The sequence below is a fragment of the Chrysemys picta genome, chromosome 2, assembly GCF_011386835.1.
Source record: "Chrysemys picta bellii isolate R12L10 chromosome 2, ASM1138683v2, whole genome shotgun sequence".
NCBI lineage: Eukaryota > Metazoa > Chordata > Testudines > Emydidae > Chrysemys > Chrysemys picta.
In genome coordinates, this window is record NC_088792.1 from 82,279,477 (window position 1) to 82,292,869 (window position 13,393).

The 13,393-nt window shown below is 40.9% G+C and overlaps 1 protein-coding gene across 3 annotated transcripts in view; it reads right to left on the minus strand.

Annotated features, from left to right (window-relative positions):
- Positions 1-13,393, minus strand: part of MRPL3 (mitochondrial ribosomal protein L3) — a 66,958-nt gene that overhangs the window by 13,165 nt on the left and 40,400 nt on the right. For all 3 annotated transcript variants that reach the window (XM_005278649.5, XM_042841320.2, XM_065583637.1), the window contains exons 8-9: positions 9,265-9,342; positions 7,129-7,206 (exon numbers count right to left, since the gene is read on the minus strand). In XM_005278649.5, coding sequence (XP_005278706.1) covers positions 7,129-7,206; positions 9,265-9,342 — 156 coding nt within the window. The remainder of the gene's footprint in view (positions 1-7,128; positions 7,207-9,264; positions 9,343-13,393) is intronic.

The following is a 13,393-nucleotide window of genomic DNA, read 5'->3' on the forward strand; positions in this document are numbered from 1 at the left end:
TCAAGCACTAGGTAATATCTAAGGAATTAGTTTTGATTAGGTATCTGTAGTATGCCACACTACGGTGTTTTTGGAAAACTCTTCCTAAGGTAGAACCAGCAGACCTAGGAACTCTCATCTACTGCGTGGCTACAGACATGCTTCAGGGCTATGTGGCAGACTCAATGTATTTGGCAGCCTCTCTTCATTTGACATGAAGGGCTTAATTCTTAGGCACAGCACTCTACTGGACTTGTTTATTGCTAATTTAACTGAAGTTAGTTCCCTATTTTATCAGATTCACTCACGGATTTAATATTCCTCCCTCCCAATTGCTGAATGTGTTTGTGCAGGTGATTTTTATATTATTTGTAATAACTGTATACCGTACCAACTAAAGTATGCTTTAATGTCAAAGGAATCAGCTATTTATTGCCAAAAAACAAGGGTTTAAAAATACTAAGTTTGTAGCATTTATGGTTGTAATGGTTAGTCTGAAACAGATTTGAAGTGTGAATTGGCCCTATTCTTCTCAATCAAGTGTTGACCCTGAAGTCTAATGATTTCAAATGATTGCAAGTGCAACATGTACTTACTTGGCTGTTCCAAAATGTGTACTTGCAGACATCTGAAACTTGGTGGAAGTTAAGGTTATTTCTCTATGACTTAGCATATTTTCAAACACAAGTGTGCAGTTACATGTCATTTGCACATGATTAACAGTCTACGCAAAACTTGAATACTTCCACATGTAAATTGCCAAAAAAAGGAGAAATATCAAAGCAGTCCTAAAAGTACCTTGCATCATATTTCCCCAGAATAAGACCCAGTAACATTACTAACTATAAGGGAGACATTTTGCCTTTGATCTTTGTGCAAGCTTCCAACGCACATCGGTAGGTGTCATCCATGGTGCACTAACAGTGTAAGTAGAAAGGGGCTTTCCTTTTATAATTAAACCAGGGACTATATTAAAAATTTAATTCAGTATTCCACGGACTGAATGGGTCATCAACTGAAACAGGTAACTTAACAAATACCTATCCACTTAGATTGCCACCACAATTGAAATTTGTTATCTTGTTCACTTTGCCATTTCTTTTCCAGTTCCATGCATTTGTTTTACTAGATGTGCTAGCATGGTTTGGCTGAGCAGTTTTCAGCTTCCTGTTAACAGTTTTGCTGACTAGAGAAGCAGTGCTGTCTCAAGGACTTTTTAACATCTTTTTGGTCTACTTTCAATAGCAGGGCTGCTTTTAAAGGAAAAAGGAGGCAAGAAGTCTAAATGCAAGTGGGAATACTGTATAATCTAACCGAATGTGACAGCTCAGTAAAGAAAGAAAGAGACAAGGGAAAAGATCCAATCCTGAGAAGCAGCATGTTGCACTTACAGGCCACTTTTTTCAAAGAGAATAGTAAATTGTTCCCTGCTGTAGCCCGTTGTTTGCAAGTTTAACAGTGCTGGGTTTTAATAAGACTTATCTGATGTAAATAAAATGTGATTCAAAAGTTAATATTGCAAAAGGACAAACAAGCTGGGTTATTTTTTTTTTTTTAAATGCACCTTCATATGGCAGGTGATTTTTCTTTAAGCAATTTAAAGCCACTGTTCAGAAAATGAATCTGTAGGATCTACTTACAGTGAAATCTGACCTTAAAGTCTATGAAAGCTGTAGGCTGGCAGAAAATAAAATACAATATTCTGAGTCTCAATGACCTCATAAAACAAGGATTAAAGAAGAACCAGTCTTACTCCATTTTTACGGCCACCAGACATTTATTGAAGATACCCTGTTGTTATTAAAACAAGACAAGACAATGGCACCCTAGGCAAAAGCAACTTCCTCTATGAAACCAGAGCTGAAACCTTGTTAGTTTATATAGGCTGTGTGAAGTGGCCTCAATATTTACTATTTTGATCTAATAAAAGTTCTCTGGAATTGTGCGCACAGCAATAAGGGCTATACTATCAAAATAACTATCCAAGGAATGTTGATGACTGTCTAATAAATGTTTTTTCCCCAAAATATAATGATTTGCTTTTTTTTTTGTTTACAAAAAGCTGAATGTTCTTGATTGAACTCTTTGCTGGATAATCTGAATCTGTCACAGGCCCAGGTTAATCCATCAAGCACATCAGATCTGACCTGCACGTTGGAGTCCAACACTCCATGGCTTGAAGAGTACCAATTATCATAAGCGTTCTTTTGGATGACAGTACGGTGTAAACTGCCTTTAGAATTATTTAGATACAATCATTTTCAGCCATCTATCATTTTTTGAAGGCATCTTTTCAGAAGAGCTTGCAAAATATAATCCCCTCTTCAACTGCCAGGCTCATACATGACCTTTCAAGGCAAGTGACCATCTAGACTATTTTCTTCTAGCAGAATCTCTCTTAGCAAGTATTGGACTAAGGAGAAGAAGAAAACAGAGCCTTACGGGGTGACAGGCCTGTGTTTCTTAAAATTATGAATTTTAAAATAGTTTTCAATATCAAAAAACTATTTAACCCATTCTAACATAGCATGTTGTGCATTTGGTGCATACCTCCGGTATCTTGATAGTCTATGAGCCTTCAACTGCCTAAGGAATATCCTGCTAATGCACTCTATGGTATAGTTAATCACTATGTGAAAACAGAGTCTTGTAAGTTTTTTAAAAATTGAAAACCAACTAATATACTACAACAGAGTTTGTAGTAAAATGCTAAGAGAAAATAGACAATCAGTCTGTAGCCCAAATACCACTAACTCTCCTCTAAGGAAAAACATTAAAGCTATTTAATCCCTCCCAATTTAAGAACTATAGAGTAGGAGATCTGCACCAAGCTCAAGAGTGGAATATCAGGTGAAATTTTCAGAAGTGCCTGGAGTGGCTTACGAACACCCACCCTTAGAAAGTCAAGAGGACATGTGCTCCTAAGTCAAATGGGTACTTTTGAAAATCCCACCCACAGACCTCATTTAGTAACTAAGCTCTAGAGGCTTACTACTGTAGAGGGGGTCAAAAAAAGCAGCAACAAGGCCAGACACTACAACTTACAGGAAATCTGTCTTTAGTCTTATAGACGTATGGCTGTGTGAGCTCTCCTAGTGAGAATAGCCTTGCTCTGCAGTATCGGAGATTTTAATTGTCAGAAAGGCTAGTTACAATTTGCTGGCCTGTAATTCTCATTCTTTGCTATGATAACTAAGCAAAAGTGTTATAATTCGGAATGGAAGAAGCACCTACTTGACTCAAATAAGGGCTGAATCCTTCTTGGGAGCTACCTCTTGTGAGGTACTGAGTAGAGATGGGCAAAATTGTTTGAAAAAACAATTTATATTCACCTAAAATGCAGTTCAGTCAACCTGAAACTCTTTGCAAATTTGACACTAATTCATCCAATAGTTTCGGCCAGAATTTTTTTTTGGAGGGTGGGGAGGCTAGATTCACAAAATGGCAGGAAGAAGTGGTGATGGCACTACCTACCCATTTTATAATTTTTAGCCCAACCATTAGAGCACTCACCTGGGCTGTGGGAGATCTGGGTTCAATCCCTGCTCAAGGAGCAGGATTTGAACCTTAACCACAAGGCTGAAGAGTCATTTCTTCTAGGTCTCTCTGGCCTAATGACTACTCAGCTATTTCATATAAAGTTGAACTGCTTTAGGGGAGAGAGAGAGAGAGAGAGAGAGAGTCTCAGAATACCCCATAGTATGGTAGTTAGGAGACCAGAGTTCAAACCCCTGCTTCGAAATGGGGATTTAAACCCAGGTCTCCCACATATGAGGTCCGTACCCTAACTTGGCTAACTGTTATAAGACCGGTATTACCACCTCCCCCCCCCATTTCATGAATCTAGCCCTTTAAAAATCACCACGACAGGCTTTTTTAATTTGGTTTCACCCAAACAGATTTTTTTAAACCTAATTTCTCAAAATTAACAGCAAACCAAAAAAAAAAAAATGTTATTTGCCCAGCCCAGTACTGAGAAATTTAGTACATCTTCCCTTCTCGCATATTTCATTGTTACTCATAACATTTTAATGAAAGAAAATTTAAAAGGTTTACAGATTCCTGGGGGAAAAGGTCAAAGTATTTTATAGCTTCTTTCAGTGTTGAAAGGACTATCCTTAATGGTCTCTCACCAGTGTTAAAGTTGGATCTAAGTTTATCCAACGAATATCTTAAAAACAAAACAAAAACAAAAAAGCCTTTGTACAGTACATGCATTCTCTCCCTGCTCCCCCCTCTTTGGGGAGTAGGGAGATAGATAATTCAGTACAATAGATCCTACAAAAAACTCCAGTTTTTCATGTAGAATTAACTAGAACATTAACCCAGGTAACATGATTCCATTTTAAAAAGCTGTTCCATTGTTTAATACCAATAGATCTGTAAATTATTTTGCAACCCAATATCATGCTAAACCAGACCTCAGTCAGATTAACACCATTTATTACTCTTTCACTTACAATTCTTTATGGTTCAAGGCCCTTGTTAATAGCAATGTAGAAGAAAATGCAGTGCTAAGTACATTACAAGTCTAATCTTTAATGTCATTTAGTTTAAATAAAAAATGGGAGCAAGAGTTCACAAGGTGTTCAGATTCTGTGGTGATGGGGCCATCTATGTATTTACCAATTTTAAATATATGTCTCGTTCATGAAGATGTGACCTAAATGGAAGATCTTTTGCAAAAATATATTTTAGTTCAAAAGAGACAATTTATAGTTCTCATGTAGTGGTATCATTAAATAGGAGCATAAAGACATGGTATGATATTCATCCACCAGTTACATACAAGGTCAGACAAATTAAGACTTAAAATTAATGGCCTGCAACAATATTACACTTAGACTCAGACTTTAAGACCAGAAGGGACCATTGTGATCATCTAGTCTGACCTCCTGCACATCACAGGCCAAAGAACCTCACCCATCCACTCCTGTAATAGACCCATATTCTCTGGCTAAGTTACTGAAGTCCTCAAATCATGATTTAAAGACTTCAAGTTCTAGAGAATCCACCATTTACTCTAGTTTAAATCAGCAAGTGACCTGTGCCCCGTGCTGCAGAGGAAGGGCACCACGCAGAGAGAAAAAAAAAGTTATAGTTTTAAAATGAAAAATTATTTGCACCACAGGCCTAAAATTACCACTTCTCCCACTCTTATTTCATTAAACCTCAAACCCATTAACCATAATTATATCAACCTCAGTTGTGTGTCTCAGGATTGACAAGAACTGCTGAATGCAGCCGGAGAAAAGACTGGTTTTTCCATCTGTTTAAATTAATGAATAATCACCCACAGTTACAGTCCCAAATACTGATGTCATGCCTACTACTTTTGGAGAGAAGTCTAATTTCTCTGCCTAAAACATCTTTCTGGACATCTGTTTAATCCCCCCTCACTAAAAAAATGAAGACCGATTTGCGTAATCCATCTCCTAAAATAGGAAATGAGGTCATATCCAAAGCAGGGTTCAAAGTTGCCTCAACTGTGAAATGATTTTGTGACCAAAGTCAGAAAAAAAGACAAATTGATGCATTCGCAAAGGAGGAAAAAGTGTGATGAGAAGCTATTTTTTCCCCTCACAGAAAATGAAACATTTCCCTTCTAAAGTGAGGTGTTTTTTGGTTTGTTTTATTAAAGCAAGCAAAAAAGTCTGTAATGCTGTTCCACAAACAGTGAAGTACCTATCACAAACTCAATGCCCATAATAGAACATATACCAGAAACATTAACTTCTTAATCACAATATTCAAACTTTCTGACTTATTAACTCTGAGATTTTCAAGAGGTGGATTATTGAATTTCCTCTGTCCTGACACATTGTAAGTATATACTGCGCAACTAACACCTGACAATCTGTCCAATTGTTATTGCTGTCTCTATGGTCACTGATCTTAACGGATATGTCTGCACAGGAATAACACACCTGCAGCTGGCCTGGGTGAGCTGACTTGGGTTCGCACGGCTCAGGCTCTGGGGCTGAAAAAAAATCAGTGTATAGACATTTGGCCTTGGGCTGAAGCCTAAGCTCTGGGACCCTCTCGGGATGGAGGGTCTCAGAGCTCAGGCTCCAGCAAAAGGCAGAACGGCTACACTGATTTTTTAGCCCTGCAGCTTGAGCCCCGTGATCCTGAGTCAGCTGACCCAGGCCATGGGTGTTTTACCTCTATACAGACGTACCCAAAGACTCTCAATACCTTGTGATCTACTCCAACTCAGAGGAACTGGCTTAACTTCCTTCAGGTAGCAGATATCTGCAAGTACCTATTTACAATATGCTTAGGCAATGTCAGAAAGAAAGGCATTAAGAGAAGTCTATTTTGAAAGAGTCCCTAAAGTCAGTTAGTTTCTGACTTGCCCATGCCTTGTCTTTTATTTCACTATTATGGCTTACAGAATTTTGTATGCCTACTTGAAATGCACATGTTCAAACTATTACGAGAAGTAATAGATGATCACAATTGTCCCGTCTGGCCTTGGAACCTATGAATCCCGAGTAGATCTCATGGGAGTTTGAGAACAATTCCTTAAATGCTACAGAAAATGGCAATATTCTGCGCATGTTAACTGAAGAAAAACATCCCATGAACACTAGCTGCCCAGTTTCACCTTTACTGTTCTTCAGAAAGCAACTTTGGAGAAAGACAAAAAGGTAGCATTCCAGTTCCTGCCATGTATGGTCAAGAGACCAGATTGCTCTTAACCTGATGCTAACTGCACTTCTGTTCATTCATGCTCAGTACAGCTCTCAGAACAGGTACCTTGAAAAGCTCACTAACCAATCCAGTGGCTCAGTTTAATAGTGATAAGCCGAAATGCACTAGACCTAAGCTACTTATTACAGAATCATATTCCTGGTGTGTTAATGTACTGTAGGCTAAACATCGATAGGCATTTCCATTACAAAGCAAAAACTAATCTGAATAAAGGGCCTCATCATTATCTCTATTGATTATTCCCCATTCCAGTCCTAATCTTGCTCCCATTAAATTCAAAGTGCAAGATCAGATCCTAAACAAATGAAGAGCACAAAACTATTTTCCACTTCAAATCAACTTTCAAACTGAAAAAAATGTAGATCACAAAAAATAATGTCAAGATTATGAATAGTAACTTGATAAATGAAAGAATTTGAGAAACAAACGTACCTTTACCAAACAATTTTTGTGACCTGGGACAGAACCATTTACATAAATAATGTTGTGCTTTGTGTTGATCCTCCACACCTGCAGGATTAAAAAAATAATTGAAACCTAAGCATTTTATTATGGTTTCAGGATTTATTCAATTTACTATTTATAGCCAGTTAACAGTTGTTCATAAGACAAAAGGTGGTAAATCTCAGCAGTTGTGGAGTAAAATATAGCTGCGTAATTGGGATGCTGATGCGATATAGGAATATATTTTATAATATATTGTGTATGCATGCAAAAGGCATACGTATGCCCACGTTCAATGGCAAAATGAAGTACAAACGTGTTAGCAGCAGCTGGGACTCTGGGGAGAAGAGGTGAGACTGAGCCTTTTATGTTATTTGTCCTAAATTTGCCCCAACATTTTAATCAAACTCAGCTTTGAGCTGGCACCTCTCAAATGCGTTTGAGGCTTGAACCATAAGGCAATAGGAGCCTGTCTGTCGACTTCAATGAGCTTTCAATCAGCTCTTGAAGCTTAGATCTTCTTCCAGAAATCACAATTTTACTTCAGTCTCTCTTCCCATTATATTGAGAGCTATAGCAAAACCTTGTGGGAGAAATTAGCAGGACAAGCAAGTGTCATGGAAATGTTATTGCAAACGCCTGCTAATTTTTTAAGTACTTGTGAAAGTGCTGAATTGAACATCCTGAAAACATAAGTTCTCTACTTATCCACCAACCACGTATAGCACAGATAGCAGCAGCACAAGCTTCCTCACACCACCGCACTAAAACACTTCTTGTACTATCTAAAGAGGTCTCCTGTATGGGTAAGAGTGTCTTCATTCTCATTTAGTGCTGTGAACATGTGTGCACCAGGAACTGGACAGAGACAATAACCTCATTTGATACAGGGCAGCCATCAGATTGTAAGAACTTCTTGCACTGCTGAACTGGCCTGGATTTGAACTAGAGCTGGCACAGGCTCTAAGAAGTCAGCTGGTAGCCTTCCAAAAAGTACTTTTCCTGCCCACCATGCAGAAAGACAGTGAGGTGTACACCATATGTGCTAAAGCCTCACCTACGACTCCCATCCCACCTCCAAAAACCCAAGCCCTTAGGATGCGTGAACATGTGGGAGCAGAGCAGATGCCTTCTTTTTAAGTTACAAGAGGAGGATGGAGACGTGTTGTTTGGGCCTTTTTGGCTCTCTCTTTCATGGTGCAGTTATGCTGACCTAGTTTGGGTTCTGACTGAAATGTGATATTGCATTGTGGGGTGTTTCCCCTTTTCAACCCAAGTAGCTAGTCAAAGATTGGGGCCCCGGGGATGTTCCAGGCAGGAGTAGGAAATGGTGGTAGTGAGGTATTTCTTTGATGACATTTTATTTATAAAGAATGTACAAAATCCTGTGTCACTGAATGCAGAAAGAATCAAATAGCAGGAAACTGCTTTTGTTCACAGCATCAACAGCACCTCTCCCCACATTTCTTCCAGGGTTAGATGCTGTGTTTTCAGCTGCTCTGCCTCTCTATTCAGGGTGTTCTTGGTTTCTAGGTGTTCTGCCTCCCTTTACCCCTCCCTTCCCCACAAACAAAAATATACTCAGCAAAAACTTCTGGATGGGTTCACATTCTTTCGTGTCTTAGGCCATGTCTACAGTAGACCGACTACAGAGGCACATCTGTACCAATGCAGTTGTGCTGCTTTAAGATCTCACATATAGCTGCTCTATGCCGAAGGGAGAGAGCTCTCCCGTTGACATAATTAAACCACTCCCAATGATCAGAGGTAGCTATTTTGGTGGGAAAAGCTCTCCCGCCGACATAGCACTGTCCACACCGGCACTTTTGTTGGTGTAACTTACGTTGCTCAGAGTGTTTTTTTTACACCTCTGAGCGACATAAGTCATACAGACAAGAGTGGTAGTGCAAACATAGCCTTAGATGGGGGGCTTCTGATTAACTGAGCCTGACAGTTATGGCAATTAAAGGATGCGTTCACACCAAATCTGAAAGAGGTTTGTGCTCCAAGCAGTCACCAGTACCTGTCAGCATGACATGGGTGTTACAGCAGCTGCCAAGCCTCATTATCTGACTGAAATAGAGTGAACTCTCTCCACACGTGACTACTATATTTAGAACTCACCTTTAATCCAAAAGCAGTCCTGTAGATATTACCCATTTTCCCAGGCATTTTTGTTCCACGGAAAACTTTGCCAGCACCCTGTATCAAAATAGGGCCAAAAATTACATACTTACAAAAGGTACCATTGCAAATTGAAAGGGGTATATAAAGCTTCTTGGCAAAGTTCAGAGGGGTAAGGAAGGGAGATAGCTACATTTGTTAACGTAGACTGTTTCACATATTGGACAAATTGACACCAAGAGGAATCTCAAAGATGGGGTTTGCAGCGTTGAAGATCTCCATTACTGAGTAGCATTTGTAAATGCTTCCGACTGGTGTGCAAAGTTTGTGTGTTAGCAGAAATAGTGTAGATTCACTGTATTACGGCGAGCTGAGACTTCCTACGCAACGTACAATACATTGTCAAGATACAGAGAAACAATACAGGATGCTCCAGCCTTGACAAAGAGGTTTACAGATCAGAGGGGACATTCTCACTCCTGCCCCTTTAAATCAGGTAAAATGGTCAAAAGGGGGTAAGAGAGCTCTAAGAGCCCTTTAAAAAGAAGATTCCCCTGCCACAAGCCCTGTGGAGGCAGATGTAAGGCTGCCTTCCAAGGCCCCTTTGATAAATCCTGGAGTAGGGGATGTGCCAGAGGAGGGCTGCTGCGTGCAGCACTGCCACCTATAGCACAGCTCGGGGAGGTTGCTGTAACTTAGACTGCTTTTCAGGACTCTCTAAATTACCTTGTGGCCCATCCCAAGACCCTACAGCAGCCCAGGATCAGGAGGGTGCAAAAATGACTTAAAGTCCCTTTAGCCCACTTCACCCTGGTCAGAGTTCTGTTCTAAGTCTTCTAGATGTGCAGCAGAGAATCTAACCCTTGGTTTCTTTTTCTTTTAATAGGAAGGTATGTTTTCAAAATGATGCCACCACAAACCAAATACTAGCCGGACCCCCTTTGTTATTTGAAAGTTCAGTTGGACATCTTGGCACAGTGTGTATTGTGCACAGAAAAAGGCAGAAATAAAGGCAGTAATTTTCACGTTCCTTAAGTAGCCTGTGCCAATAGTGATGTCGGAGTACAGTTCTTAGCAGGAAACAGAAGTCAGTTAGGTGACAAGAGATGAAGGTTGTCTCCATTTTCATACCATCATCTAGGATTCTCTGCTGCTTCCTTCCCCTCCCACGTGCATTTGTAGTGTTTCTCTTTTTCTTTAACTTGTGTCAAAGACATGAGCCCAGAGAATCAACTGCAGTAAGGCTAACGGGGGATGTTCCTGTACTCAACACTGAAATGAAACCCAGAGTAAAAATGGTCCATGTGGATAGGCAAATATGATCCAACATCATGGACATTACTTCGCCCTGATCATCTTATCTTCTCCCTTTACTTCTTAGTTTCCTATTCTATTTGTTTCATGAAATTTCAAATGGCACAAACCCAGATGAAATTCAAAATACCTAAACAAGAGTTACTTTGGTTTTTTTAATATTAGTACCAACTGCTAAACAAAGTATTATATGGCCAGAAAAATCAAATTTTCCAGCATTATATGAAAACAAATGCCAGAAGTAGAGCTTAGCAGCCCAATTTGCAGTTGGAATCGAGGAGATCAATACTAGTTGTTCTTATAGTCTTATGTGGCCTGTCTTGTGCAGCATAGTGTCATTTTGTTCCTGAAGTTCTCTCAAGTGTCGTTAATCATTTCATCCATTCTTCTGGACATTTTTTTTAAAATCACTCCAGGAAATAATAATAATAATAAAAAAAAAAAAGACGACGACATAATTTGGTCTCAGTACAATGGCTTTGTTGGTCCCAGATCTGGTTCCCCGGTATTCAGATAATACAACTGTTTCATATAACACCTAGTTTGGTCCCAATAATGTGCCAACTTCACAGGTCCAAAGTTTCCATACTAGATAAATGTAAATTTTACAGTAATTTTAATTAGAAGCTTCTAACTGTAAAGTCCAGACCACCTATCTAGGGCCTGGTCTACACTATGAGTTTAATTCGAATTTAGCAGCGTTAAATCAAATTAACCCTGCACCCGTCCACACAGCGAAGCCATTTATTTGGAAATAAAGGGCTCTTAAAATCGATTTATGTACTCCTCCCCGATGAGCGGAGTAGCGCCAAAATCGATATTGTCATTTCGAATTAGGGTTAGTGTGGCCCCAATTTGATGGTATTGGCCTCCGGGAGCTATCCCACAGTGCACCATTGTGACCGCTCTGGACAGCAATCTGAACTCTGATGCACTGGCCAGGTAGACAGGAAAAGCCCTGCGAACATTTGAATTTCATTTCTTGTTTGCCCAGCACAGGAGAGCACAGGTGACTACCGAGAGCTCATCAGCACAGATAACCATGCAAGCCGATAATCAAAAAAAGAGCACCAGCATGGACCGTACGGGAGGTACTGGATCTGATCGCTATATGGGGAGAGGATTCAGTGCTAGCAGAAATTCGTTCGAAAAGACGAAATGCCAAAACTTTTGAAAAAAATCTCCAAGGGCATGATGGAGAGAGGCCACAATAGGGACTCAGAGCAGTGCCGCGTGAAAGTCAAGGAGCTCAGACAAGCCTATTAGAAAACAAAGGAGACAAACGGTCGCTCCGGGTCAGAGTTGCAGACATACTGCTTCTACACCGAGCTACATGCAATTCTAGGGGGGGCCGCCACCACTACCCCACCTCTGACCGTGGATTCCGAGGCGGGGGTAATCTCATCAGCCACATCTGAGGATTCTGCGGCCAGGGAAGAGGAGGAGGACGACGAACTTGCGGAGAGCACACAGCACTCCATTCTCCCCAACAGCCAGGATCTTTTTCTCAGCCTGACTGAAGTACCCTCCCAAGCCAGTACCCAAGACCACGACCCCATGGAAGGGACCTCAGGTGAGTTTACCTTTTAAAATATAAAACATGGTTTAAAAGTAAGCGTTTTTTAATGATTAATTTGCCCTGAGGACTTGGGATGCATTCGCGGCCAGTACAGCTACTGGAAAAGTCTGTTAACGTGTCTGGGGATGGAGCGGAAATCCTCTAGGGACATCTCCATCAAGCTCTCCTGGAGGTACTCCAAAAGCCTTTGCAGAAGGTTTCTCGGCAGTGCAGCCTTATTCCGTCCTTCATGGTAGGACACTTGACCATGCCATGCTAGTAGCAAGTAATCTGGTATCATTGCATGACAAAGCCTGGCAGCGTATGGTCCCGGTGTTTGCTGGCATTCAAGCAACATCCGTTCTTTATCTCGCTGTGTAATCCTCAGGAGAGTGATATCACTCATGGTAACCTGGTTGAAATACAGGAATTTAATTAAGGGGATAGAGGTGGCCGTTCCTACTGGGCTGTTTGCCTGTGGCTGAAAAGAAATCCTTCCCTGCAGTTAGCCAAGGGAAGTGGGGGGTGGTGGTGGGGGGGAAATTGGCACTGAGCTTTTCGCCTTTGGCTAGCAGGGATCTTCCCTGATACCAGCCACGCGGTGGGGGGGGAGGGATAAAGCGATCATCCCAAAGAATTGGATGGGGGGGGGGGGGGTTAGTTTGTTTTCTGCTGCTGAAGGTTAACAGGAAAACCGCAGCAGTCAACGGGCTTTGCTTGGTATGTGAGAAAGGAGGACGCAGAAGCTGAAAGACAATGGCTTACCATGGCCGCATGCAAGCTGAATTCTGTTGCCCAGACCTGCATCTGTGATCTCTAACACCAAAGCCACAGGCACTCAATACTAAGATGGAAAATGCGACCTTGTACTGAAATCACATGTGCTATGTAATGTGAATAGTGTTGTTCACCATGAAAGAGTATAACATTGTTCTGTAAAATGTATCATTTTAAAAACTTCTCTCCTTTTTTTCATCCCTCCAGCAGCTGCAAATTTTTCAAGCCTCCCTCCTCCGTCTCGAAGGCTATCTCAGATAAGGCGGCAGAGAAAGAGGACGCGAGACGAGATGTTCTCGGAAATAATGGAATGCACCCGCAATGAAAGAGCTCATTTGAATGAGTGGAAGGACACGGTATCTAAGTACAGGAAAGATGCCAGCAAACGTGAGTTCATGAGGGACGCTCGAAATGAGAGGTGGCAGGCTGCAATGCTGGGGCTGCTGCGTGATCAAATGGACATGCTCTGGCGTCTGGTGG